The sequence below is a fragment of the Morchella sextelata genome (assembly GCF_020137385.1).
Source record: "Morchella sextelata strain SCLS chromosome Unknown scls_23, whole genome shotgun sequence".
Classification (NCBI taxonomy): Eukaryota; Fungi; Ascomycota; class Pezizomycetes; order Pezizales; family Morchellaceae; genus Morchella; species Morchella sextelata.
The window spans coordinates 502,151-530,019 of NW_025408638.1; the positions used below are offsets into that span (position 1 = coordinate 502,151).

Sequence of the window (27,869 nt, forward strand, 5' to 3'; positions counted from 1 at the left end):
GTTGGTCTTTATTCTCACAACAATCCAGAACCACAAAATTACCCAAAGTCGCCTAGTGAGTTCAGTTTATCGAGTAGCCACGACACCCGAACGGGCTCTAACTTAATACATAATGAGCGAATACTAACACCGTTGAGCAGAGTACAGCTATTCCTGATAATTCGAAAGACAGCAAATCATCTTTGCAGTAGTAAAAATCGTACCATTAGTACGGGATAGGGAGTAATCTCGTAGGTAGGTACATACATCCATACGTTCCCCTGTGGTTTCATCTACGCGTCCGTAACTCTACTTACAACTTTTTTTCAAATACCTAGCTGTTCGCATTCATACATACTCCTGAGACACATTATACCCCTCAGACTCTACCACCTACCTATCGCTCCAAACTGAGCGATACCTGATGGCATCAGGTAGCAACACATACAAACCATCTTCTTCTGAGCCGATACCCCTACAAGACCTGTCTCGATCCCGGAGAGACAGAGATAGAGGTAGAGATGGATACGAAGATGCTGGCATGAGCCCTAGCTCCTCGCGCTCGCGTTCTCTATTGCGTGGAGGAAGCTTAGGAGCAGAAATCGGTCGGAGGATATCGACACACAGAGCAAGAAAGAGCTACGATAGGGTTCGGGAGGATAGCCCACCACAATTTTCTCCACCACCGGTGCCAACGATTCCCGATTTACAGGTCCCACACTACGAAATCGGGGAGCAATCGGATCTTCCATCAATCGTTGAAGTTAGACAGGGATTTACAGAGGCATTGGGGAATGAGATTCATAGAGGTAGCTGGCTACCAAGACGAAATGCGAATGAACCACTGTCTCCATGGGTTGCTGCGGACGACGACGAACTTCCGGGAACAATTCCTAGCTTCGAGATGCACAGGGAGGATGATACTGCCTATCTCACCGAGCCGGCAAACATGCAACCGATAAGTGGCTTTTCAAACCACAGAAAACATTTATCTAGCCACTCCGTAAAGTTTGCTCCGGGACCTTCTTTAGGGGAGGATCTGCATTCTGCAGCAGAGGAAGGCCTAGGAGGCGGGGCCCGGTCTAGATCTGGCTCAGTTGCCTCGAGATCTGGCTCATTAACGAAGGGCCGCTCGTTATCGCCTGGGACTTCGCCTGTCCGGCGAGTATCAGTTGCTGTTCAGAATATGGCCCAACGAGTAGTCAATGTAAGTAATGATCCAGAGGCTATAGAGCAAACTTTACGCCGCCGTAGCTCTTCAAAATCTCACCGCGATGCGCCGGGGCGACCTTCTGTTCCTGCCATTGAAATTCACCAACTCGATGATACCGAGCCCTCGGACCAAGAGGAAAAGCCCACTACACCCCTTAGAAATTTCAACCGTCCAGACAACCGTCCATGGCATTTCCAGTCCAACCCTCTCAAGGGAAGGACATTTCGCACATTTGGCCCGAATAATCCTATCCGACTCTTCCTTTGTGATATTTTGGTTCATCCGTAAGCCCCTTTTGAAAAGTGGACTTGTAAGGCTGTAGCTGACTAGCTATTAGAATGGCGGAACCTTTGATTTTGCTGCTGATCCTGATACAAACAATCCTGCTTACCATTGATGCAGCACCTAGTGTTTACAACGACCCTCGTGCCAAGAGCTGGGGTACTTCAAATATTGATTATGCTTTACTTGTCTTATTTGTTATATACACGTATGTGGGCCACAGTTTGACTCTGAAGAGGTTCTAACAGGTATTAGTCTAGAAATTATTGCACGTATGATAGTCTCAGGGGTTTTTTTGAACCCCCACCAGGAGAACGATCCTAGAGGGAGAGGCAATGTTCGCCGTCAACTTTTCGCAAGGGGTAAAGAACTGTTTTCTCCAAAGAGAAGTCAATCCGTCAGGGCTCCCTCGCCTGCCCGACCTGACGACCCTCCATCCTTATTAAGAACAATCACCACCAATTTCCAGTTCGATGGCGGACCAACAACTGTTCAGTCTCTTGCTCGAAATCGCATGGCACGGCGTGCATTTCTTCGTCACTCCTTTAACCGACTAGATTTTGTTGCGGTTGTTTCACATTGGATATCTCTGTACCTTTGTATCACTGGTTTGGAGGCGGAAAAACATTTGTATGTTTTCCGAATGATGAGCTGCTTACGAATATTACGATTACTTGGAATTACTAGTGGTACTTCGGTAATTCTACGAAGCTTGAAAAAAGCCGCACCTTTGCTGGTGAATGTGGCACTACTCATTGGATTTTTCTGGCTTATATTTGCAATAATTGGAGTACAAAGCTTTAAAAGTTCACTCAGGAGAACATGCGTTTGGGTAGACCCTGAAGGCGTACAGGGTAATTACACACAGGATTTTCAGTTCTGCGGGGGGTATATCGATGCGTCTACAGGCCTTGAGTTACCATATGTCTACACTGACGGCACGTCAGGAGCCAAAAAGGCCAAAGGATATATCTGTCCTGTGAATTCCCTCTGTGTTGCTGATGTTAATCCATATGGTGGAACTGTCAGCTTTGATAATATCATTCAGTCATTCGAATTGGTATTTGTGGTCATGAGCGCAAATACATTTTCTAGTCTGCTTTACTACATGGCTGATAGCGATTATCTCACAGCTGCCTTATGTAGGTGAGCTTTATGGCATTGAAGAGGAGGCTACTAACACTTGTGCTTTAGTTTTTGCTTTCGGGATTGTTATTTTAGCGTTTTGGCTGGCAAATCTCGTAAGTGTAACAAGTTTGCACAAGAAAGTACATTCTAATTGAGTGATAGTTGATCGCCGTTATCACAACCTCATTCCAAGTAATTCGAGAAGAGTCAAGGAAGTCTGCGTTTGCGGCCGAGGATGAGTAAGCAATCTCACAAAGCTCTTGTAAAAAGTAATCTGACGGTCTCCAGTGATGGGCTAAATAAGGACGACGTGATCAAAGTGAAAGAAAAGAAGAGCTTTGTGAAAAGGGTTTATGAGGGCACTCGACTGTTTTGGATTACAGTTATTGCAATCGGCCTTTTTTCTTCCACTTTCCGCAGTTCTTCTATGAGTAAAGATAGGGAGATATTAATTGGTGCGTTTCATACTAGTCTTGACTACAGAACCCAAGGCTGACGATATAGAAGACCGTGTTGAGCTTGGAGTTACTGTTATTCTTTCGGTTGAGATAGTGCTTCGATTTCTATCTGATTGGCGTGGCTTTCGCAGAAGCAAACAAAACTGGGCGGATCTTGCCTTGGTTGTGATTACCTGCATAATTCAACTTCCACCAATTCACAATTCCGGAAGGGTCTATGAATGGCTTACATTGTTTCAAATCCTTCGGGTGTATCGAGTCGTCTGGGCGATTCCTGCCACCCGGAATCTCCTGGTGAGTTTTATCTGGTATTTTGATAGATTCTGCGCTAACAATGAACATCTTTCTAGTCGAAAGTTATTGGTAACGTGTCTGGATTGACTAACTTGATACTATTTGTACTACTCCTTACATTCCTATGTGCTCTATTTGCGGTCCAGATTGTTCGAGGAGACTTGCCTGCAGAATATCAAGGTGAAACATCACCTATAACGTTCAACACGATATTCAATGCTTTCTTGGGCATGTACGAAATATTTTCCAGCGAAAACTGGACGGGGATCTTATACATGGCTACTGATGTCCAGTCACAATATAACGTTGGATGGATTACTGCCACATTTTTGATTGGCTGGTTTATTTTGGGAAATTGTGAGTGAATATCTATTTATACTGGTTTGCTCTATTTCTAACAAGTCTAAGTTATTGTGTTGAACATGTTTATTGCTGTCGTTCAAGAGAACTTTGACGTGACAGAAGATGAAAAACGAATATATCAAGTCAAAGCATTTCTACAGAACAAAGATTATTCAGCTCCAACCCAAGGAATATCTTTATCTAGTATTTTTGGCGGGAAAAAGCGCCCCAAGGACCCTCATTCACGGCAAGCTGCGTTCGAAATGTTGACAAAACAAGCTGTTGTCGAATCATTTTTGGATGAAGGACAGATTCACAGCCGTCAGGTATGTAATCGCGGAAGTATTACAAAACACATCCATCTAATTTTGTGAAGCCTCTTACACGGGCTGCCGCCATCGATTTCTCCGCAGCTGTAGATAATGTGAATGCCGAACAAAAAAGGAGACACAATCCATTCAAAAAGCTGCACGACAAAATCGTTAAATTGTTCCAAGGAGATAAGGAGCCAAATCCATTCTATTCTTTCCAGTATGATTTGCAATTGAGTGTAATGATAAAGCCTTTTGGGCTAACTGAGGTATAGGACTCGATCTGTTGCGAATCTCGCACCAACTGCGATGGCCCAGGAAGTCGTGATGGAGGCAGAACAGCGAAAGAAGGCCCAACGGGAGTACCTGAGGAAGTACCCGAACTACAATGTCTCTTTATTCATTTTCACGCCCTCAAATCCCCTGAGACGCCTTTGCCAACGAATGGTAGGGCCTAGTCGGGCACATATACGTTATGACGGATTACCGCCGTACACACCTTTCAGTTATGCCTTCTCCATCATTGTGTATTGCGCAATAGTTGCTATGGTTATCATTGCCTGCGTGACAACTCCACTTTACCAAAAACAGTACTTTGAAACCTATGGCAGTTCACTCAAAAATTGGTTTACTTTTTCCGATCTCGGCTTCGTTGCACTCTTCACCATTGAGTCGACTATCAAGATCATCGCAGATGGATTAATCTGGACCCCAAATGCCTACCTTCGGGGATCATGGGGTGTTATTGACTGCGTAGTCCTTGTAACCCTTTGGATTAGTGTCGGAACATCCCTACAAAATCAAGGCGAGATTTCTAGATCTGTTGGAGCTTTTAAGGCTTTGCGTGCTCTACGTCTACTTAATATATCCGGCAGTGCACAAAATACCTTCCATTCAGTTGTCATTGTTGGTGGCAAGAAGGTTCTTTCCGCTGCCTTCGTCTCCCTCAGTTTGATTATTCCATTCGCCATTTACGGCGTCAATCTTTTTGCTGGGCTAATGGATAGTTGCAATGACGGGTCCAGCGACATCACAAATCTGTCAGATTGTGTTCATGAATATGCTAGCACACCATTTCAGTGGGATGTTTTAGCACCACGGGCAGTAGACAACCCATATTTTAACTTTGATAACTTTGGAAGTTCATTATTTATCCTCTTTCAAATTGTATCTCAGGAAGGATGGACGGGTGTGATGTTTAACGCTCAAAGCATTGTTGGAAGAGGTTTGCCGTAACAAGTATCAATAGTCGAAAAGGTCGTCATGGCTGATAAATTACAGGTCAACAACCTCAGCCGTTTGCATCTGATGTGAACTCCATCTTTTTTCTTGCTTTTAACTTGCTTGGTGCCGTCTTCGTCTTGGTAAGTAACGATTTCTCTCGCATATAATCATGGAGCTAACTTTAGTAGACATTATTTGTGTCGGTTTTCATGCGCAATTATACAGAACAAACCGGGGTTGCATTCTTAACTTCCGAACAAAGATCATGGCTAGAGCTCCGGAAGTTACTCCGTCAAATCCGTCCCTCAAAGCGCCCCAATAAAGGCTCCAGCTCCTCGTGGAAGAATTGGTGCTACGACCGTGCTACACATAAGCATGGATGGTGGCAGAGAGCGCTGACTGTCGTATTAATCTTCCATGCCGTGCTTTTGCTCATTGAATATCATCCAGCACCGCCTGGACTAGACCGTGTTAGAGGTAAGCGCCCTCCTTTGATGACTGTATGTTAGATTATCAACAAAGACTGATTGATTGTGTAGACTGGATATTTTTGGGATTTACATTTATTTTCGTCCTCAACCTGGTTATTAGAGTGATAGGGTTGACATGGAGCAATTTCTTGAAGAGTAGATGGGACATCTATGCGTTGATGTCTGTGAGTGGCACGTCGATCACGACTGTGCTTCTTCTAGCCGGATACGAAGAACGCACATTCATACAGCTCCAAAAGCTTTTCCTGGTTTCGGTAAGATATTCTTCATTGTTTATCTATCCTTGAGCTGACATTTGATCAAAGATTCTGATGATGTTGATTCCACGGAACGATGACCTTGATCATCTGTTCAAAACGGCAGCGTAAGTCAAGCTATGATTTAGACTAAGCTTATTTTCTAATGCATTCGTTGATCTAGAGCATCTTTGACAGCAATCGGTAGCTTGATGGCTACGTGGTTTGTTTTGTTTTTAGTCTATGCCATTGCATTCACACAAACCTTTGGTAGGTTTCGATGCACAGGTTTGTTTCAAATGATAACATAAAACTGACATTCCATAGGTTTAACAAAGATTGGTCCAAACGGAAATGGAAATATGAACTTCAGAACTGTCCCTAAGGCATTAATTTTACTGTTTGTGATGACTTGCGGGTGAGCTTAATCAAATATTCTTTTTGGGAGACGTGCAAGTTTCTGAGACAACCTAGTGAAGGATGGAATCAGGTCATGAGCGACTACGAGGTTACAGTTCCTATGTGTGTTCGTGGCGACAGCTTTTACGACAGCGATTGCGGGAGCCAAGGATATGCGCGCGCATTGTTTGTCTCATGGAATATCATTAGCATGTATATCTTCGTGAGCATGGTACGTAACCCAATTTCTGTCGACAATGTGTTTGCCTAACGGACCCATTAGTTCATCTCCCTTATTTTCGAGAGCTTTAGTTACGTCTATCAACGGTCAGGGGGCTCCTCTGCAGCGTCTAGGGCGGAGATAAGAAAATTTAAGGAAGCTTGGCAAAGGTTTGATCCAGAGGGTACAGGATATATTTCCAAGGAATACTTTCCCCGGTTATTAGGGGTAAGAAAATATGCCAATATCAAAGAATAACATGCATCTTGCTAACATTCCTATCAGACTTTGACCGGAATATTCGCAATGAGAATATATGAAGAGCCTTTTACAGTCCACGAAATATTAAGGAAAGTCCGTGTGGAGCAAAGAAGTAGTACTGGGCGCACGCCGAGAGTTGTAGAAGGCGTTAACCTCGACACTTTGAATAAGTGTATTGCGGAAATACCGAAACAGAAAATCCAGAAGCAGCGACAAATCTATACTCTTTTCTACGAGGAATGTCTTGTATCAGCTGATAAGGATTATGGCGTTGAGTTTGGCACTGTCCTATTGGTTTTGGCTCATTACAAAATTATCAACGATAACAAAAGCTTAAAGTAATTTTGCACTACTTACCACATAATTTGCTCATATTCTAACATGGAATAGACTAGAGGAGTATCTACGCCGCCGTTTCAGACTGCAAAGGGTGGAAGAGCAGATCCAACGAAATTGCGTCAGAAATTTTTTCTTAACACTGTGAGAGTTTATGAGTCTTGTTCCCTTCTTGTGCCAAATGTCTAATGGTATTCAGGTATTGGTCCAAGAGGTTCAAAAATCGCGTAAGAGCAAGGATGTCTTCCAGAAAGGCACTTGGGATCAATACCCAAGTTCCCGAAATATTCGTCGATGACGGGAGCTCCCACCAGACTAGTAGTCCGCTTGTTCCTAAAATATTGGTAGACGATGGAGAAATTCCTGCCACTTCTAGTACTTCGTCAGCAACTACTCCAAGAGAAATATCTCCCACCCCAATCAGGCAAGTACCACCTCCGCTGGATTTGAGCGGCGAGTCTTTCAATTTCAATGAACCAATAACCACTTTTGGATCATCATCTGCCGCACAATTCAGCAACTCTGATCCGTTTGCGTTTGGGTCGCCATATTCAATGGAGGAATCTCCGTCAATCCTCAGACAAAGACCTGGTAGAGGAATAAACTCCGATCTCTCACCCTCAGGAAGCCCGACTGGCGGTAGTCCAAATATGAGCCCTAGTATAAGCCCGGTTGCAAGTCCGCGTCTGGGACCACTAGGAGGAGGCTTGGTGCGCACCGGGTCCGGGAATGATAGCGCTTCTCGCTCACGGCAAGGTAGTGAAGTGATGTCGCAAAATGTGTTGGAGGTTCTTCAATCGTCGGAGTGGGGCGACCAAATTCGCTCGTACATTGAAAGCCGATCGGGAAATAACTCTCCTACTAATCAGGGAGGCCCGCGTAGTCCTCGCTAGGTCGCCGTCAGAGAGAATTTGATAATATTTGTTGAGTTTATACTCTCTCTAGGATAAGGGATTTACTAGGCTAGCAGAAAGATAGCAACGGGCGGATAAAATAGATTTCTTAATCTAGGCAGGTATTATTAGTTTTGGGCTTCTTTGCTTGTCTCTGCATAGTCATAAGCACAAGCGGAAACCGCAGTACTTCCCAAATTGTAGCGGTTCTTATTCCTAATGTTAAATGAATATTACCCTGCAACTGTGCACAGCTTGTCCTGTAATAATTGTTTACAATATTATCCCTTGGTATGTTTTCACCACCGAGCGCGATTTACTATCCCACTTCACAAGGCTATCCCATCTTATACGGCTGTCGATCTCCCCAAGCAGGAAATCGGGGCTTCCGGAAGAGGTAAAGACAGAACCAGAGGAATTATAGAAATACTTAGAGTGGTTTTGATATATCAAAAGTTTCAGAAGCTGCAAACAATTAATGAATTATAAATCAATCAATCATATCAAGGCAAAATCGGCCGTACCTCGAAAAAGATAGGATAAAATCATACTTTGTAACCCTTTTTCTACATGCAGCCAAGACTTGGCGATATTACTATTAGGGATATCAGATAGTGGTGCCGAAGGCGAAAATGGATTGGAGCGAGTGAGAGTTAAGTTTGCAAGAGGTAAAATTAAACATAGGCTTGGCGCAGAAATTATCCGAGTGCCATCTCATGATCCGAAGAGGTGTTCGTCAGGGCGTAGGCTCTAGCAGCGTGATTTTGATTTTCGGAAGGAATGTGGCCTAATAAAAGCATTCTTCTGAGTAGGCCCCGTCCATCAGTGAAGAAATAAGGAGTAACGATTGCGACTGCGGCAAGGGCTCCATGAGATATCACTCGGTCAGAGAAAGATTGCTAAGATTGTTTGTGGATGAGGAAATATGGAGATAAAAGACGATTCACCAGACTTGGTTGCATAGCGTCTACTCGGCAACGGAAGAATCGAGGAATTTGGGTTTAAAAGATTTCCAACATGCGCGGGAGATCTGGTGGGTATTGATCGATTTGATTGATTATTAATGGATGATATTTACTCAAGTGTTCGCCCGCAACGCAACCAACCCCCACGGTGAAATATAAAAAGCCGTATAGCTCCACGACCACATATTAAATGAAAAATATAAGAGTATAGGGTTATAGAGGAAAGACAGGAGATGAGCATAGGCTTTAAATAAAAATAAAAAGTTGTAGTTGTTGCCCCCTCATCTTTAATACATGTTACAATGTGGATAAATCACTGTAACGGAGCCATTTCAACTGTCTGGTGTATGAGTACGCACAGGGCCCGGTTACATGCTGAGAGTTATTGTTAGAAGCCAGTTGCATGGTGATATGGAAGTACCGGCAGTGTGGTTAGCTACCAGCTGTTAGAGTAACTACATTCCGGGCGCTAGGAAGGGGATCTACTCATGGGAGCAATGACTGACGAGTCTATGCTTCGCCAGTGACCAGAAGACCGGCCAGAGGGAAGCTCTGATTGCCCGGTGATCCTCTGTATCCTCTGAGCATTGTATGTCCGCCGAAGGGGCAGGGACTATGCTAGGGAAGTCTACAATAAGCGAAAGCTCTACAGTAATGATTAAGCTTACATCTGAGCGGCAGCTCATTCATGCAGGCCCCGGTTGTGTGGCAACCAAGGCTGCAGGTGTTACAAAGGCTTTGACTAAGGGTGGTTGCCTTGGGTATTGGAAACACCTGCTGACGCTTAGAGAAAAGCGGGGTAGCGGTGGTATTGTTTCCGGCACCGAGGAAAGGCTTCACCGAGACTTAGTAAGGAGTTAGGAGCAGAGAATAGAGGCCTTCGGAGTATAAGTACTCAGGTTCATTCTCGCCCTTCAGTCCTATTCTCTCCAGTCTTCATCAGAAAGAAAAGCCAAGTTCTTATCGGTAGCAGAGCCCTTAAAGATTATTGAGTTCTAGCGATAGTATCTTTGAATAATCTGCAACCTGATTGTCTATCTTGCACGGCCGTCTCTATTCTACTTTATTCTATTTTTCTTAGAAGAGACCCCCATTACAGATAATCTTTAAGGCTCAAGTCACCTTCAGATTATTCTTCCTCTATACAAAATGTCCGCCCTCCCGGCTCCGGATGCACCCCTTCAGATTGAATGGCAGCCGGTGCCCCTCCAGCTTGATGCCACCGGGCAGACACAGCTTGTCAAGAAGCCCAGGACCGCTCTACAGACCTACATTCCTGGTTGTGAGCCTGCCTGGCAGGATACCGATGAGGTTTCCCTTCAACAGTTCTTCACAGAGCTCCAGTCCTACCTCCAGCACAGCCTGCAGAATCAGTTGACCCGGGGCAGTCAGGCACTCCTTCTTGTACAAGAACGCTAGGCAGCACAGAATGCTCTCATGGCAGAAGCTCTCGAGTACATGAAGATGGAGGTCAACTCTGTTCAGGAAGAACTCCAGAAGTATGCGGAAAGAGATGAACTGAATGATGATGCCATGGAGATTGAGTGGACAAACCCGGCCACTCCGCCAGACTTTGTCGCCGAGATACAGCGAGCCCTGGATGAAGGAAGGCTGGTGGTGGGTAGACCAGGAACTCCGGCACCAAATCCAAACTCCAGGTCCTCTTCCAGGGCAGCTACCAGAACAATGCAGCGAAGGACCAGTCCCTTCGCAGCATTTCCGGTCAGATCCACTAGGAGAGTCATCCCTATTGTTCAGCCAGCAGTGGGGGCATCCCCCTTACCTCCTAGCCGCTTCGGTGGAGTACACCCACTCCTTGGAGGAGTTGACCGATCCTTTGACTATGAAGGAGAGTTCTTTACAGGTGCAGGCCGAGGACCTCCCAGTCCACTAGCCAGGAACCCGGGGAGGTTCACCATGTCTGGGGCCACTCAACCAGCAGCAACCTCACCATTGGCCAGCAACTCGGCACCAGTAGTACCTGTGGCCCCTCCTGCTGCGGCCGCCGCTCCCCCTCCAGCTAATGCACAGGGTGAAAGCGGTGGAAATCAGAACCCTCCACCTCCTGTGGCCCGCGCTCCCGCTCCAGGGGATTCAGACAGTTCTGACAGTTCAGATTCGGAACCAGAAGGTGGTGACAGAAGAGGCTGGCGGAGATACCTCAAGAAGAAGTTGGAGAAGCAGCAGAAGAAGCTGTTGGCAATGATGTCCCAGCAGTACCGACCTCCGGCCGCCTCTCCCCCTTCTGTATCTACCAGGGCCCGAGAACCAAAGGCACCACCACCCTCCAAGTTCCAGGGCAAGGCAGAGCAAGTGGAGACCTTCATCCGGCAATGTGAGAATGTGTTCTCCATTGAGAGCCTATCATTTACCTCTGAGGAGGTTAAGATCCGATATGCAGGCAACTTGATGGAAGGAGAGGCAGCGATCCGATGGTATGAGGCATACCATAATTCAATTGATCAAACCTCCACCAACCGCCTTGCTGGAATGCCGGTGATGTTGGATCAGAGATGGAAGCGCTGGGATTCCTTTGTGGATGCTTTTAGAGCAGCCTTCGGTGAAGCCATCTCTAGAGATGATGCTGTAGCCCATTGGAATACCCTCACCCACACGGCTCGAGGAGGAATAGACCTCTTTCTGAATACTATCATTCAGCTGATGTGGAAAACTGGCTATAAGGGTCAGTTGGTGGATGATAAGATTAATAATTCCCTCCTTCCGGACCTAGGCATGAGTTGGGCTCTTTTTAATCCCAAGCCAAAGTCCCTGATGGAGCGGATAGCTGCTCTAAGAGAGTTAGGGCACACACATGAGAGGTATCAAGGGTTGGCAGCTGAGAAAGCGCCCCCTCGGACCAAAAAGGATTCTACTGCTGAGAAGGACCGACAGCCCAAGAGGAAGAGAGAGGCTACAAGCTCCTCCGGACCTCCGAAGGCCACCGGACCTAAGGACAGAGCGGTGGAATTGAAGGGTATCCCGGGGGATATTCTAGAAGAAAGAAGGAAAGCAGAAGTATGCTTGAAGGTATGACCTTTCGGTACTCCCTATTGGTAGAGTGCATAGACTGACTTGTGCAATAGTGCGGCAAGTCCAGACACAAATGGACCGATTGTTGGTCTAAGGAACCTACTGTTGTCCGAGTGGCAGCAGTGAGAGTACAAAAGCGGAAAAGAGGGAATGGCAAGTCCAACTCTCAGAAGAAGGCTAAAGTGGCTGCTGTTGTAGCAGAAGATCCACTTGTTGTACTCCCGGAGGTTACAGAAGATTTTGTTTTCCAGCCTGAGCAAGACTCGGACAATGAAATCATCTGGTAGAAAAATGTCTGTTTTGAGTCTATGTTTACTAGTTTTTCTTTCATATGGGTTTTTGATTTCTATGTTTCTCTTGAATAAATTATGATTGTGTTTCTGCCTATTTGATTGCTTCAAGCACTCTGAGGATGGGTTTAAGACCCGAAACAGCTGGTCTGTCAGTGCTCTACCAAAGTTACATTTGTTACAAAGACACTTCCAAACCGCTACCAAAAACTACTATCACATATCACACTCGCTATATTATCGCTTGGGAATAGAACCAAAGGATCTGTTGATCTTAGTAGTGCCCGAAGCTATTAGCCATGTTGAGAAGACAAAGAGAAACGAGTGCAGAACCCGCTGCCAAGCGCAGAATGATGGAACAGAGACTTCCTTCTTTGCCAGTACATGGGAAAAGACTTATACTGAAAGCAGGACTGTCATGGACGGTCAAGGAAAAGGATGAAGGCGCCCAAGGGTCTTTCCTGTTTGATACAGGTTGTACAGGAGCTATCCTCAACCAGAGTTTTGTCAGGAAACATGGAATTCCCTTAGTGCGGCGGGATCAGCCTCTGACAATGTTTGATGCTCAAGGAGATATCATGATGGGAGGAGGCGAGTATTACACTCACCCGGTCCACATGACTATGGGAGATCATAAGGAGACACTCCGATGGGAAGTGGCTACTTTGGAAGAAGGAATGACCGGTTACCTGCCAATTAGTTGGGCTAGGAAGCATAACCCGGACATCAATTGGGAACTCAACACCATGAGCTGGAGGAGTGACTACTGCAAGCAGAATTGTCTCCCAGCGGCCACCAAGATTGAACTGATCTCTCCATACCAGATGTTGGAAGAAGAAGAGACAGTCTATCAATTGGTTGGTTCAGTATGGCATGATGAGAATGGTGGAGATATTGCTGAGAAAATACACCACCTATACCGGGAATGGGCTGATGTGTTCAGTCAAGAGAAGATTGGAGAAATGCCGCCGCATTCCCATAATGATTTGAAGATCAAACTCTTGCCTGGCACCGCTCCCCCATTCGGCCCGCTATACCCATGTTCTGCTCCAGAGTTGAAGGCCCTCCGAGAGTACCTGGACAAAGAATTGGCTTCAGGAAAGATCTCTAGATCTAATAGCCCCGCTGCGGCCCCCATACTGTTCATTCCTAAGAAGGATGGGACATTGAGGATTTGTGTGGACTACAGAGGATTGAACAAGGTCACTGTCAAGGACAAGTACCCGCTGCCTATCATGAGTGAGCTCAGAGATAGGTTGTTCAAGGCCAAGATCTTCACAAAGATAGACCTGAAGAACGGCTTCAATTTGATCAGGATAGCAGAAGGTGATGAGTGGAAGACCGCTTTCAGAACCCGCTATGGACTGTATCAGTATAATGTGATGCCGTTTGGTCTTTGCAACGCCCCCTCCGCCTTCCAGGCAATGATCAATGATGTGCTAAAGGAAATACTGGATGAAGGAGTGGTTGTTTATATCGACGACATCCTCATCTACTCGGAAACTGAGAAAGAGCATGAGCTACTGGTCAAGAAGGTCCTACAGAAGCTTAGGGAAGCTAAGCTCTGTGCCTCGATCAGTAAGACATCCTTCCATGTCCGAGAAGTAGAGTACCTAGGCTATCATATCTCAGAAAAGGGAGTATCTATGTCAGAAGACAAAGTGGAGGCAGTTAAGGAATGGCCAGTCCCTGAAAATATCAAGGCAGTACAGGCATTCCTCGGATTTGCAAACTTCTATCGCCGCTTCATTGAGGGCTTCAGTAAAGTTTGCAAACCATTAACTGACCTCTTGCAGAAAGACAAGAAATGGTATTGGACGGCAGCATATGAACAAGCCTTTGAAGAACTTAAGAGGCTGTTCACAAGCGCTCCAATCCTTCTTCATTTTGACCCTAGTAGGAGAACGGTGGTCGAAACAGATGCCAGTGATTTCGCCAAGGGAGCGGTGCTCTCTCAGTATGGGGACGACGGAAAGCTACATCCGGTGGCATTCTATTCTAAGAAGTTCTCCCCTGCTGAGATCAACTATGACATTCACGATAAGGAAATGGGAGCTATTGTAGCCTCTTTTCTGGAATGGGAACACATGCTCAAATCTTGTGAACAGGAGATCACGGTTTTTACAGACCACAAGAACTTGGAGTACTTTAATTCTACCAAAGTTCTCACTAGGCGGCAAGCTAGATGGTCTGAGGACCTCGCAGGCTACAATTTTAAAGTTGTCTACAGACCGGGAGAAATGAATGGCAAGACTGATGTGCTATCTAGGTGCTGGGATCACCGCCTTGGAGAGGGAGGTGAAACTCTGCAGCCGGAGCTACAGATCTTTTTTAGGCCAGGTCAATTGGTTTTGGATCCTGCAAAGCTAGCGGCTGTCAGGGTGAATCAATTGCAGAATACATTCTTAGAGCGCCTATATGCGGCTGCTAAAGAGGATAGTTTCTGGCAGGAACTGCACCGCTCCCTGGTTGAAAGGAAACCAAATTTGGACCAGAACTTGTCGGTCAAGAACGGTCTCATCTTCTATAAGAATAGATGGTATATACCCAAAGATAAGAAGCTTCAGATGGAAATACTGGCCGATACCCATGATTCTAAAGTGGCTGGTCATTTTGGCCAATTCAAGACACTAGAGCGAGTGAAAAACAACTTCTTTTGGCCCAACATGGATAAGGATGTTGAGGAATATGTCCGGAGCTGTGACAGCTGCCAGAGGAATAAGACCTCAAGACACAAGAAGTTTGGTATGCTCCAACCGTTGGAAATACTTTATCGGCCATGGACTTCCATCTCTATGGACTTCATTGTGGGATTACCGGAGTCTAGTGGGTTTACAAAGATCTGGGTAATAGTGGACCGTTTTTCGAAGATGGCACACTACATCCCTCTTCCTACCCTCAATAAAACGGAAGATTTGGCTAAGCTGTTCTTGAAGGAAGTTTGGAGACTCCATGGGTTACCTGATGACATGATATCGGACTGAGATAGCAGGTTCATCTCTCACTTTTGGCAATCTCTCATGAGTCTCCTCAATGTGAAGCTGAAAATGTCCACATCTTTCCACCCCCAAATGGACGGTCAAACAGAAAGGGTTAACCAGACCCTAGAACATTACTTGCGAAGTTATTGTTTATATCAACAGGATGACTGGGCAGAACTCTTGCCTTTGGCAGAGTATGCATATAACTCGGCGGTCTCTGAGTCTACCAAAGTATCGGCTTTCTATGCCAACTATGGTTATGAACTGTTACGGGCATGCCAAGTATTTATGGGAGTAAGAGAAAAGACCAGTAGATACCCCAATACCCTCTGTACGCTAATGATAACTCTGGACCACACCCGCGGGGTGTGGTGCGACCAATATACGACCAAAACACGGAGTCATAAAAAACACGTTTTCGACCCCAATAATAACCCCCGGAGCGTCAAACCGCCGGAGGGGTGTGCTTTGGTACCGGTGGATATATGAGGGACAGCTGGAAGCAATCGGATCGAAGATCGGATCACTCGGAGTGAATCGGCGCAAGCTACCAGCCGACCGAGTACCTATCGGCGGTACCTGTGGGCATGAGAGAACTCTGCTATGTGGGAAAGCGATGTGGGAAGAGGCCTGAGTAGGTAGCCTTGTCGTCCGAGACCTACGAGTAGCCGACGCTGACGATTATCCACCAGACGGCCGATGGAGAGGAAATATCGACAGGGAAACGTGCATCAGAATGGGTAAATAGGCTGAGGGGTTTCAGCGGGCTTAGGAGTTTGGGTTACGGACTTAGGAGTTAAATGTCTTGGTTGTTTCTCAGGGTCTCGTGCAGGCCCCGAGGGTATTCTGTATTATTAGTAGACTGGGTCCTCGAGACATAAGCGAGGGATATAAATACTGTGTCATTCACTGACTAGCCAAACCATCATCGGCGAAATCAGAGTCTTAACAATATAAATCGTTGATACGCGAGTTACAACTTTATTTGACTATACTTTTGAAACACTTTACTCTATTGTGACTTCGAACTCTACCTGAACTATTACGTCGAAGACGGTCAAACATCATACGCTAACTCTAGTGAATCTTTGTTGATAACGTAGCTCGCGGGGCCCGTATCGGATCAAGGAGAATCATACTCGACGTTGACTGAAGAGACCTTGGAGACTTCTACCTTTGTAGCTGTTAGCCGAACTCTGAGCTCTGCGTAGTGTACTCTTGTGGTCTGGTACGCATCCCTCACAGTATATTGTTACTCACAAGTTCACTTGGAGTAACGAAGTTACCTCAAAAAAAAAAGAAACTATCATCATTATCCCCTATTACAATGACTACCCGAAGGGATAATTATTTCATAGATACCTCGGCCGTAACTGAGGAGGCCGGGGAAGATTCTATGGTAATATCGAGGGCTGGTAGCCCAGATCCCCTACTCCAGGGAGGACCCTCTACACAAACTAGGCAATCGAGTAAACGCTCTGCTCAAGCCCAGTTTACGAGGAGTATGCAGGAGTTTTTGGATACCCATGAGGCACAAATGAGGTATCTTGGTACAGCTGGACAGGCCATTTGGCAGCAGCTACAAAACCTCCAGGAACAAGTGCAAGGGAGTGGGCAAATCCTGGATAAAAAAGCACGGCAAGAAGCCATTGCCCAAAAGCAACATCTCGAATCGCTCTTCGAGCTCGTGGCGAATGTTCGACAAGTACAAGAAGCTACACGAGCCGCCGACCATGAGGTTCTGGAACGAAATCATCAAAATACCCAGAACCAGTTGTTGGAGGCGGAACGACAACTGAGGACCGTACAAGAGGAGCGAGAGCAGGAAAAAAGGGCAAAACGGGAGCTGTTTGCGCAATTCAAGCAGTCCGATGATATAAGAAACCAACGGATAGCCGAGATGGAGGAACGACTACGACAACATTTGTCGGTAGCACCCTCCATGGCTAGTGCTCCCTTAGATCCTAATGCACCCCAAACGGTTCCTGTTGGCAATGGCAAGAACCCCCAACATGCTGGCCCCCAAACATCAGGGAACGGCAAGCAACCAGAAGGAGCTGGCCCAGTAGGTGGAAATGGAGGTAAGCAACCGGAGGACGCCGGTCCAGTACAGGGAAATAGTGGAAGGCGACCGGTAGGAGCTGCCCCAGTCGGAGGAAATGGTGGAAATCAACCTCCCCGGAACCCACCAAGAGGAAACCTTGGGGGAGACCCAGAACCTTCCGACGATGATGATGATGATAATAGCGAGTGGTCGCACGGAAGGAAGAACTGGAGGGTGAAACGAGGTGGGAACCGGAATTCGGCGCCGCCTGAAGACGAAGATATGGTGGACTCACTCGCCAAAATACCCTTCGAGTTTGACAATGCCCGGAAACACAACCTGCGACATTGGCTTATGGAGTGTGAGATCTACTTCCTACAGAGGCCAAATAAGTTCCGGAAGGAGAGGAACCAGGTACTGTTTGCCGGAACGTATACGAGTGGGTTAGCAAAGGAATGGTTCATGGAATACGTCGAAACCAAACTGTTAGGCCCGGACAGGGCAGACTATGCCACTTGGGCTCGGTTCCGTCAGGAAGTCATGAAACGCTTCCTAAGCACTCAGGAAGCTATGGAAAATGCGATGAAGATGCAGCAGTTTAAGTACTCTGCTAACATCGGTGACTACCTAACGAGGATGGAGATAATGAACCAGCATGCTCAGATGAAAGGGGCATCCTACCGCACCGCTTTGCTCCAAGGGCTACCGAATGAAATCCGGGAGCGCCACTCGCGGTTCGATCCAACCGAGGACGATTCCGAGTATACCCAGCAACTGGAACGAGCTGGCAAGGCTCACGAGTCTTACCAAGAGCAAATGAAGATGTTGGGGAAAGCGGAGTCGCGAGGAAGGGAGTCGAATAATGGTGGAAACTCGCGGCAGAAGGAAAAGGGGTTTAAGATTAAAGGGAGGGCTCAGACTGAGGAGAAAGAAAAAGGACAAGATAAAAAGAGCACCAGCAAGAACAAGTCGGGGAATAAGCCAATATACCACGACTACGACGAAGCCACCAAAGGAGTTCCACAGCCGGTCCGAGACCAGCGAAAGACCGATGGTGTCTGCGTACGATGTGGCCGAAAGGGTCATCTTTGGAAATGGTGTCGTTCAGATGCTAATAGCAGTGCATCTATCTCCTCTTTCTCCCGAAAGCGTACCCGCGATGACGATGGCGACCACGAAATGGAACCACCGGAACCCCAACCTCAGAGAAAGCGAATGAGGCACCGTGCCAAGAAGCCGGCTGCTACGGCTGCCGCGGAATACACCAGTGGGCAAGCGTTTGTGCGAGAACGCGGATCGGAATCTGAGATGGATTTCGATATGGGTTTTTGTTAGGGGACTCTGATGAGTCAGGTCAGGAGTATCCCCAGATTGCTATGTTATCACTGACGGAAAACAACAAAAAAAATATGAAAAGAAAAAGGCAGGAGGGGAGAGCGTCCCCACCGGAGAAAAAACAGAAAATTTTGGAGGAACCTATTCATGGTCCTCGACCTATCGTTAATCAGTTTATATGTTTTGCGGAAAAATGTTTACCTTGTAAGGTGTTGTTGGATACTGGTGCAACTGGTCCTGTTTTGTCTGCTGTTTTTGTTGATAGTTTTGAGGTCCCGAAGGTGAAACGAGACGTCCCGGCCCGGGTATTTGGATTTACGGGAGAAGTTATGAAGGGCACGGGACACGCCTTTACACAACCATTAATTATAATGTCAAGGGGACATCAAACACAGTTATCATTCGAGATAGCCCCTCTCCCACTTGGCATCGATGCAATACTACCGAACTGGTGGTTGAAAGAACACAAGCCGGTTATAGGGGCAAATGGGGAAGTTTCCTACGATGGTGAGAACTGCAAGAGTCGATGCTTCACTGACAAGGAACCTCAAATAGAGATGGACGAGGGTGTACTGGACGATCCGGAGGCCCAATTCATCGGTAACATCTGTCTATTGGAAGATGAATCGGTTAACCTCCGCGAAACTCTTCCCTCTTGGCTCCATAAGTTCCTTAAAGTCTTCCTACCGTCGGAAGCAGATAAACTACCACCGCATCGATCTTACGACCATGCGATAGACCTTGAACCAGGGAAGCAACCACCATGGGGACCCGTTTACTCCCTATCCGAAGTCGAGCTGAAGGTGCTTCGAGAGTACCTGGACAAAATGTTGCGATTGGGAAAGATTAGGCCGAGCAAATCACCGGCAGGAGCCCCAATCCTATTTGTGAAAAAGAAGGACGGTAGTCTGCGACTCTGCGTTGACTACCGTGGACTTAACCGTGTGTCCATCAAGAACAGGTATCCGTTACCGCTTATGGACGAGCTGCGAGACCGAGTGGCAGGCGCGGTTATCTTCTCGAAGATTGACCTGAAGGAAGGTTATAACCTCATCAGGATCAAAGACGGCGACGAGTGGAAGACAGCCTTCCGTACGCGGTACGGGCATTTTGAGTACCTCGTCATGCCTTTTGGGCTGGCAAATGCGCCGGCGACCTTCCAGAACATGATGAATGATGCGCTGAGGGAATTCCTGGATCAAGGTGTAGTAGTATACCTTGATGATATCCTAATATATAGCAAGTCTCAAGAGGAACACCGGGAGCTGGTCGGCAAAGTACTTAGTAGGTTAGAAGAATACAACCTAGTCGCCAACCCGAAGAAATCGTTCTTCGAGCTCACTGAAATCGAATTCCTCGGATATATCCTTGCCCCAGCAGGCGTCACCATGGCACTGGATAAGGTCATGTCTGTTACGAATTGGCAAGCCCCGCGCAGCGTTAAGGAAGTACAGATCTTCATGGGCTTTGCCAACTTCTACAGAAGATTTATCCACAATTTCTCCGGGCCTTCAAAAAACTCAAAACCCTATTTACGTCTGCGCCGATCTTGGTCCACTTCTCTCCAGATCGCCAGACTATCGTGGAAACGGACGCAAGTGATTTTGCTATCGCCGCAATTCTATCCCAGGTTATTGACGGAAAGACTCACCCTGTTGCCTTCTATTCTCGAAAGCTTAACCCAGCGGAACTCAACTACGACGTCTGGGATAAAGAGATGCTAGGAATTGTGTCAGCCTTCAAGCAATGGCGTCACTACCTCGAAGGACCTAGCCGAACGGTCCTCGTCTATACGGATCACAAGAACTTGGAATATTTCTCAACAACCAAGGTTCTTAACCGACGACAGGCAAGGTGGGCTGAGTCTTTGGCGGAATTTGACTTTAAGATTATTTACCGCCCGGGAACCAAAAATGGGAAGGCAGATGCACTATCGCGACGGCCGGAGTACCGTCCTGAAGGGGGAGGCACGCTTGGGAAACAGCCAATAGACAGGTTCTTCAAGCCCGGACAGTTGGCGGAAGAAGAGTTTGTGGTATCAGCGGTGTCGCTTGCCTCTAAGGGGGTGATTGACTGGTCTAAGAATTTTCTGGATCATGTCAGGCAGGCGGCATCGGGAGACCCGACATGGGTAGGATTGAAAGAGAGAGTTGAGCAGGGAGAGAAGCTAGGGGAAATGAAGGATATCGCTGAGAAAGACGGGCTACTCTTCTATAAGAACCGACTCTATATTCCGGCAGACGACCGCATCAAGATCCGAATTGCACAGTCAGAACACGATTCAAAGGTGGCAGGACACTTTGGACAAGACAAAACTTTGGAACTCATCACGCGCAACTTCTATTGGCCAAAAATGAACGAGTGGATTGATGATTACGTTCGGTCATATGACGAGTGCCAACGCAACAAACCCAGCCGCCACAAGAAATACGGTGCGCTTCTACCATTGTCCACGCCACATTCTGTCTGGCAATCGATATCAATGGACTTCATCGTGCAGTTACCGGAATCAAAGGGATACAACCAAATCTGGGTAGTAGTCGATAGGTTCTCGAAGATGTCGCACTTCATTCCCCTAGTAGCAGAAACGACCGCGCAGGATTTAGCGAAGATATTCCTCGGTCAAATCTGGCGACTCCATGGGCTGCCTCTTGATATAGTTTCCGACAGAGACGCCAAGTTTACTTCAAGCTTTTGGGCATCCCTTATGGAATTATTGGACGTGAGGATAAGAATGAGTACGGCTTTCCACCCTCAGACCGATGGGCAAACAGAGCGGGTCAACCAAACCCTCGAGCACTACTTACGAGCGTTCTGTAACTACGAGCAAGATGATTGGGCGGAGCTACTCCCGTTGGCGGAGTATGCTTACAACAACTCGGGTACCACCGCCACGGGTCAATCTCCGTTCTATACCAATTACGGTTACAACCCAAGAACCAACTGGCCGACGGAAGCCGAAGTGGTCAACCCAACCAGTGACCTGTACGCTCACTTCATCCGAGGAGTTCATGATTCTGCTCTTGCTCGCTTAACAGACACCAGGGAGAAAATGGGAAAATATTATGATCGGAAAAGGGACGAATCGCCTAACTTCAAGGTGGGAGACATGGTTATGCTTAACGCGGCCAATATCAAGACACGCCGTTCGACTAAGAAACTCGATCACAAGAAACTCGGCCCGTTTAAAATCATCCGACTAGCCGGAAAACGAGCCTGCGAACTGGAACTGCCACCACAAGTCAAAATCCATAATGTGTTCCATATTGAACTATTGGAACATTACCGACAGAGCAGTATCCCAGGCCGCGAACAACGTCCCCCGACTCCCGAAGATGTTGATAATGAAGGAGAGGTACTGTATGAAGTGGAAAGTATTGTGGGAAGCCGGAAGAGCAGAAGAGGATTAGTGGAATATTTGGTGAAATGGCGGGGCTATTCGATGAGTGACTGCACGTACCAAGTCATGGACGTTATGAATGAGGAGGTACTTGATTTAGTCCGCGACTTTCATCGAAGAAACCCCAAGGCCGTGAAGGACCAACGCCTGAGACTATAAGAGGTACCCTACGGGGCTAAGTCCTTCCCCTCCACAGACACCGAGGGTGATATGTGGAGCAGGTTTACTGGAACCATAGTCTGTCAGAAGATGTCCCGAGACGTGACACCCTGGAAGGGGGGTAAGCTGTTACGGGCATGCCAAGTATTTATGGGAGTAAGAGAAAAGACCAGTAGATACCCCAATACCCTCTGTACGCTAATGATAACTCTGGACCACACCCGCGGGGTGTGGTGCGACCAATATACGACCAAAACACGGAGTCATAAAAAACACGTTTTCGACCCCAATAATAACCCCCGGAGCGTCAAACCGCCGGAGGGGTGTGCTTTGATACCGGTGGATATATGAGGGACAGCTGGAAGCAATCAGATCGAAGATCGGATCACTCGGAGTGAATCGGCGCAAGCTGCCAGCCGACCGAGTACCTATCGGCGGTACCTGTGGGCATGAGAGAACTCTGCTATGTGGGAAAGCGATGTGGGAAGAGGCCTGAGTAGGTAGCCTTGTCGTCCGAGACCTACGAGTAGCCGACGCTGACGATTATCCACCAGACGGCCGATGGAGAGGAAACATCGAAAGGGAAACGTGCATTAGAATGGGTAAATAGGTTGAGCGGTTTTAGCGGGCTTAGGAGTTTGGGTTACGGACTTAGGAGTTAAATGTTCTTGGTTGTTTTTCAGGGTCTCGGGCAGGCCCCGAGTGTATTCTGTATTATTAGTAGACTGGGTCCTCGAGACATAAGCGAGGGATATAAATACTGTGTCATTCACTGACTAGCCAAACCATCATCGGCGAAATCAGAGTCTTAACAATATAAATCGTTGATACGCGAGTTACAACTCTATTTGACTATACTTTTGGAAATACTTTACTCTATCGTGACTTCGCACTCTACTGGAACTATTACGTCGAAGACGGTCGAATACCATCCGCTAACTCTAGTGAATCTTTGTTGATAACGTAGCTCGCGGGGCCCGTATCGGATCAAGGAGAATCATACTCGACGTTGACTGAAGAGACCTTGGAGACTTCTACCTTTGTAGCTGTTAGCCGAACTCTGAGCTCTGCGTAGTGTACTCTTGTGGTCTGGTACGCATCCCTCACATGAACCTAGGACCAACTGGCCGGCCCCAAAGGAAGGAGTAGAATGGAACATTCTAGCAAGTGAGGTCATGATTTCTCAATGGGAATCTATCTGGCAGGCTATGAACGCCAGCTTGCGTAAAGCTAGATTAAGGATGGCCCGGTGGTATGATACTCATGCCCTGTCACCGCCCGAAATCAAGCCCGGAGATGAAGTAATGTTAGACCGGCGCAATGTGCAAACAAAGCGGCCTTTGGGAAAACTGGATCAGAAGAAGATGGGACCCTTCAAGGTCTTAGAAGCGATTGGTACTCGTGCCTACAAGCTCTCTCTTCCCCCTCAAATGGGAATCCACCCGGTCTTTCATGTCTCTCTTCTGGAACCTTACAGAGCACGAGTAGATCCTGAGAGAAGAGTTCCACCACCGGAACCCGAAGAGATTGAAGGAGAACAGAACTGGGTTGTCCGAGTGGTAGCTGATAGCCGGGTCAATAAGAAAAGGAGAAGAGTGGAATACCTAGTGCTGTGGGAAGGTTATGAGAACGAGGATGCTACATGGGAACCTTGGGAGCATCTCAAGAAGAGTGCTGAAGAAGCCCTTCGGGATTTCCATATGAGGTATCCTAAGAAACCCAAGGACAAGGGGATTGTTGGGGTGTAGTTTTCCTTTAGGTTTTCGTTCCTTGCATATCATGGAATTTCTTGTCACATAGAATGGAAGGTAATAGAATGGAAGGTAATAGAATGGTTATAGATCTTGGAGACCAAGATCCTGGAAGAGGGGAGTAGTGTAACGGAGCCATTTCAACTGTCTGGTGTATGAGTACACACAGGGCCCGGTTGCATGCTGAGAGTTATTGTTAGAAGCCAGTTGCATGGTGATATGGAAGTACCGGCAGTGTGGTTAGCTACCAGCTGTTAGAGTAACTACATTCCGGGCGCTAGGAAGAGGATCTATTCATGGGAGCAATGACTGACGAGTCTATGCCTCGCCAGTGACTAGAAGACCGGCCAGAGTGAAGCTCTGATTGCCCGGTGATCCTCTGTATCCTCTGAGCATTGTAGGACCGCCGAAGAGGCAGGGACTATGCTAGGGAAGTCTACAATAAGTCAGAGCTCTACAGCAATGATTAAGCTTACATCTGAGCGGCAGCTCATTCATGCAGGCCCCAGTTGTGTGGCAACCAAGGCTGCAGGTGTTACAAAGGCTTTGACTAAGGGTGGTTGCCTTGGGTATTGGAAACACCTGCTGACGCTTAGAGAAAAGCGGGGTAGCGGTGGTATTGTTTCCGGCACCGAGGAAAGGCTTCACCAAGACTTAGTAAGGAGTTAGGAGTAGAGAATAGAGGGCTTCGGAGTATAAGTACTCAGGTTCATTCTTGCCCTTCAGTCCTGTTCTCTCCAGTCTTCATCAGAAAGAAAAACCAAGTTCTTATCGGTAGCAGAGCCCTTAAAGATTATTGAGTTCTAGCGATAGTATCTTTGAATAATCTGCAACCTGATTGTCTATCTTGCACGGCCGTCTCTATTCTATCCGATTCTATTTCTCTTAGAAAGGACCCCCGTTAGAACGGTAGTCAACGCAAAGTCGCAGACTACCGTCCTTCTTCTTCACAAATAGGATTGGGGCTCCTGCCGGTGATTTGCTTGGCCTAATCTTTCCCAATCGCAACATTTTGTCCAGGTATTCCCGAAGCACCTTCAGCTCGACTTCGGATAGGGAGTAAACGGGTCCCCATGATGGCTGCTTCCCTGGTTCGAGGTCTATCGCATAGTCGTAAGATCGATGCGGTGGTAGTTTGTCTGCTTCCGATGGTAGGAAGACTTTAAGGAACTTGTGGAGCCAAGAGGGAAGAGTTTCGCGGAGGTTAACCGATTCATCTTCCAATAGACAGATGCTGCCGATGAATTGGGCCTCCGGATCGTCCAGTACACTCTCGTCCATCTCTATTTGAGGTTCCTTGTCAGTGAAGCATCGACTTTTGCAGTTCTCGCCATCGTAGGAAACTTCCCCATTTGCCCCTATTACCGACTTGTGCTCTTTCAACCACCAGTTCGGTAGTATTGCATCGATGCCAAGTGGAAGAGGGGCGATCTCGAATGATAACTGTGTTTGATGCCCCCTTGACATTATAATTAATGGTTGTGTAAAGGCGTGTCCCGTGCCCTTCATAATCTCTCCAGTAAATCCAAATACCCGGGCCGGGACGTCCCGTTTCACCTTCGGGACCTCAAAACTATCAACAAAAACAGCAGACAAAACAGGACCAGTTGCTCCAGTATCCAACAACACCTTACAGGGAAAACATTTATCCGCAAAACAAATGGACTGATTAACGATAGGTCGAGGACCGTGAATGGGTTCCTCCAAAATTTTCTGTTTTTTCTCCGGTGGGGACGCTCTCCCCTCCTGCCTTTTTCTTTTCATATTTTTTTTGTTGTTTTCCGTCAGTGATAACATAGCAATCTGGGGATACTCCTGACCTGACTCATCAGAGTCCCCTTCTAAAAACCCATATCGAAATCCATCTCAGATTCCGATCCGCATTCTCGCACAAACGCTTGCCCACTGGTGTACTCCGCCGCAGCAGCAGCAGCCGGCTTCTTTGCTCGGTGCCGCATTCGATTTCTCTGAGGTTGGGGTTCCGGTGGTTCCATATCGTGGTCGCCATCATCATCACGGGTACACTTTTGGGAGAAAGAGGAGATAGATGCACTGCTGTTAGCATCCGAACGACACCATTTCCAAAGATGACCCTTTCGGCCACATCCCACGCAGACACCGTCGGTCTTTCGCTGGTCCCGGGCCGGCTGTGGAACTCCTTTGGTGGCTTCGTCATAGTCGTGGAATATTGGCTTATTCCCGGATTTGTTCTTGCTGGTGCTGTTCTTATCTTGCCCTTTTTCTTTCTCCTCACCTTGAGCCCTCCCTTTAATCTTAAACCCCTTATCCTTCTGCCACGAGTTCCCACCATTGTTTGACTCCTTCCATCTCGACTCCACTTTCCCCAACATCTTCATCTGCTCCTGATAAGCTTCATGAGCCTTGCCGGCTCGTTCCAACTGTTGGATGTACTCGGAGTCGTCATCGGTTGGATCGAAGCGCGAGTGGCGTTCTCGGATTTCATTTGGTAGCCCTTGGAGCAAGGCTGCACGATAGGATGCCCCTTTCATCTGAGCATGCTGGTTCATAATCTCCATCCTTGTCAGGTAGTCTCCGATGTTAGCAGAGTACTTAAACTGCTGCATCTTCATCGCGTTTTCCATAGCTTCCTGAGTGCTTAGGAAACGTTTTCTGACTTCCTGACGGAACCGAGCCCAAGTGGTGTAGTCTGCATCGGCCGGGCCCAACATTTTGGTTTCGATATACTCCATAAACCATTCCTTTGCCAACCCACACGTATATGTTCCAGCGAACAGTACCTTGTTCCTATCCGTTCGGATCTTCTTTGGCTTCTGCTTGAAGTAGATCTCGCATTCCATGAGCCAATGCCGCAGGTTGTGCTTTCTGGCATTATCGAACTCGAAGGGTATTTTGGCGAGCGAATCTACCATATCCTCGTCCTCAGGCGGCGTCGAATTCCGGTTCCCGCCTCGGTTCATTCTCCAGTTCTTCCTACCATGCGACCATTCACTGTTATCGTCGTCATCATCGTCGGAAGGTTCTGGGTCTCCCCCAAGGTTTCCTCTTGGTGGGTTCCGGAGAGTTTGATTTCCACCATTCCCTCCTACTGGGGCATCTCCTACCGGTCACCTTCCACTATTTCCCTGCACTGGACCGGCGTCCTCCGGTTTTTTACCTCCATTTCCTCCTACTGGGCCAGCTCCTTCTGGTTGCTTGCCGTTCCCTGAGGTTTGGGGGCCAGCATTTTCAGGGTTCTTGCCATTGCCAACAGGAACCGTTTGGGGTGCGGTTGGATCTACGGGACCACTAACCATGGAGGGTGCTACCGACAAATGTTGTCGTAGTCGTTCCTCCATCTCGGCTATCCGTTGGTTTCTTGCTTCATCGAACTGCTTGAATTGCGCAAACAGCTCCCGTTGTTCCCTTTTTTCCTGCTCTCGCTCTTCCCTCACCATCCTTACTTGTCGCTCCGTCTCTTGTAGCCGGTTGTTACGGGCATGCCAAGCATTTACGGGAGTGAGAGAAAGGCTAAGTAGATACCCTAATACCCTCTAATACCAACATCAACTCCGGTTCGCACCCACGAGGTGCGGTGTGATCGATATGCGACCAAATGCGGAGTTGCGGTTTTCCTAGTTAAAAAACACGTTTTCGACCCCAATAATAACCCCTGGAGCGTCAAACCGCCGGAGGGGAGTGCTTTTGGACCGGTGGATATATGAGGGACAGCTGGAAGCAATCGGATCGAAGATCGGATCCCTCGGAGCGAATCGGCGCAAGCTACCAGCCGACCGAGTACCTGTCGGCGGTACCTGTGGGCATGAGAGGACTCTGCTATATGGGAAAGCGATGTGGGAAGAGGCCTGAGTAGGTAGCCTTGTCGTCC

At 47.4% G+C, this 27,869-nt stretch overlaps 7 protein-coding genes across 7 annotated transcripts; 4 read left to right on the top strand and 3 right to left on the bottom strand.

Annotated features, from left to right (window-relative positions):
* Positions 1-403: 403 nt before the first annotated feature.
* On the top strand, positions 404-8,067 carry H6S33_007362 (uncharacterized protein; the record flags this gene model as incomplete). The annotated part of the gene is made up of 23 exons (XM_044838703.1): positions 404-1,476; positions 1,530-1,682; positions 1,730-2,104; positions 2,162-2,616; positions 2,669-2,715; positions 2,765-2,841; positions 2,891-3,057; positions 3,107-3,354; positions 3,411-3,711; positions 3,763-4,022; positions 4,073-4,227; positions 4,283-5,232; positions 5,289-5,371; positions 5,420-5,708; positions 5,771-5,976; positions 6,028-6,086; positions 6,143-6,228; positions 6,286-6,376; positions 6,433-6,589; positions 6,641-6,805; positions 6,863-7,176; positions 7,229-7,318; positions 7,374-8,067. The coding sequence occupies 23 exons, from the start codon at positions 404-406 to the stop codon at positions 8,065-8,067; spliced, it is 6,495 nt and encodes a 2,164-aa protein (XP_044688898.1).
* A 2,114-nt stretch (positions 8,068-10,181) lies between these two features.
* On the top strand, positions 10,182-12,059 carry H6S33_007363 (uncharacterized protein; the record flags this gene model as incomplete). Its single annotated transcript, XM_044838704.1, has 2 exons — positions 10,182-10,419; positions 10,477-12,059. Coding segments are annotated over 2 exons (1,821 nt in total), but the record flags the coding sequence as incomplete, so codon positions are not given.
* An 8,136-nt stretch (positions 12,060-20,195) lies between these two features.
* On the top strand, positions 20,196-22,271 carry H6S33_007364 (uncharacterized protein; the record flags this gene model as incomplete). The annotated part of the gene is made up of 1 exon (XM_044838705.1): positions 20,196-22,271. A coding segment is annotated over one exon (2,076 nt), but the record flags the coding sequence as incomplete, so codon positions are not given.
* Positions 22,272-23,446: 1,175 nt separating this feature from the next.
* H6S33_007365 (uncharacterized protein) lies at positions 23,447-24,019 on the top strand (the record flags this gene model as incomplete). The annotated part of the gene is made up of 1 exon (XM_044838707.1): positions 23,447-24,019. One exon carries the CDS (start codon positions 23,447-23,449, stop codon positions 24,017-24,019), a length of 573 nt encoding a protein of 190 aa, XP_044688901.1.
* Positions 24,020-24,907: 888 nt separating this feature from the next.
* Positions 24,908-25,786, bottom strand: H6S33_007366 (uncharacterized protein; the record flags this gene model as incomplete). Its single annotated transcript, XM_044838708.1, has 1 exon — positions 24,908-25,786. The coding sequence occupies one exon, from the start codon at positions 25,784-25,786 to the stop codon at positions 24,908-24,910; it is 879 nt and encodes a 292-aa protein (XP_044688902.1).
* Positions 25,787-25,863: 77 nt separating this feature from the next.
* On the bottom strand, positions 25,864-27,101 carry H6S33_007367 (uncharacterized protein; the record flags this gene model as incomplete). The annotated part of the gene is made up of 1 exon (XM_044838709.1): positions 25,864-27,101. A coding segment is annotated over one exon (1,238 nt), but the record flags the coding sequence as incomplete, so codon positions are not given.
* Positions 27,102-27,158: 57 nt separating this feature from the next.
* H6S33_007368 (uncharacterized protein) lies at positions 27,159-27,438 on the bottom strand (the record flags this gene model as incomplete). Its single annotated transcript, XM_044838710.1, has 1 exon — positions 27,159-27,438. A coding segment is annotated over one exon (280 nt), but the record flags the coding sequence as incomplete, so codon positions are not given.
* Between the last annotated feature and the right edge of the window lie 431 nt (positions 27,439-27,869).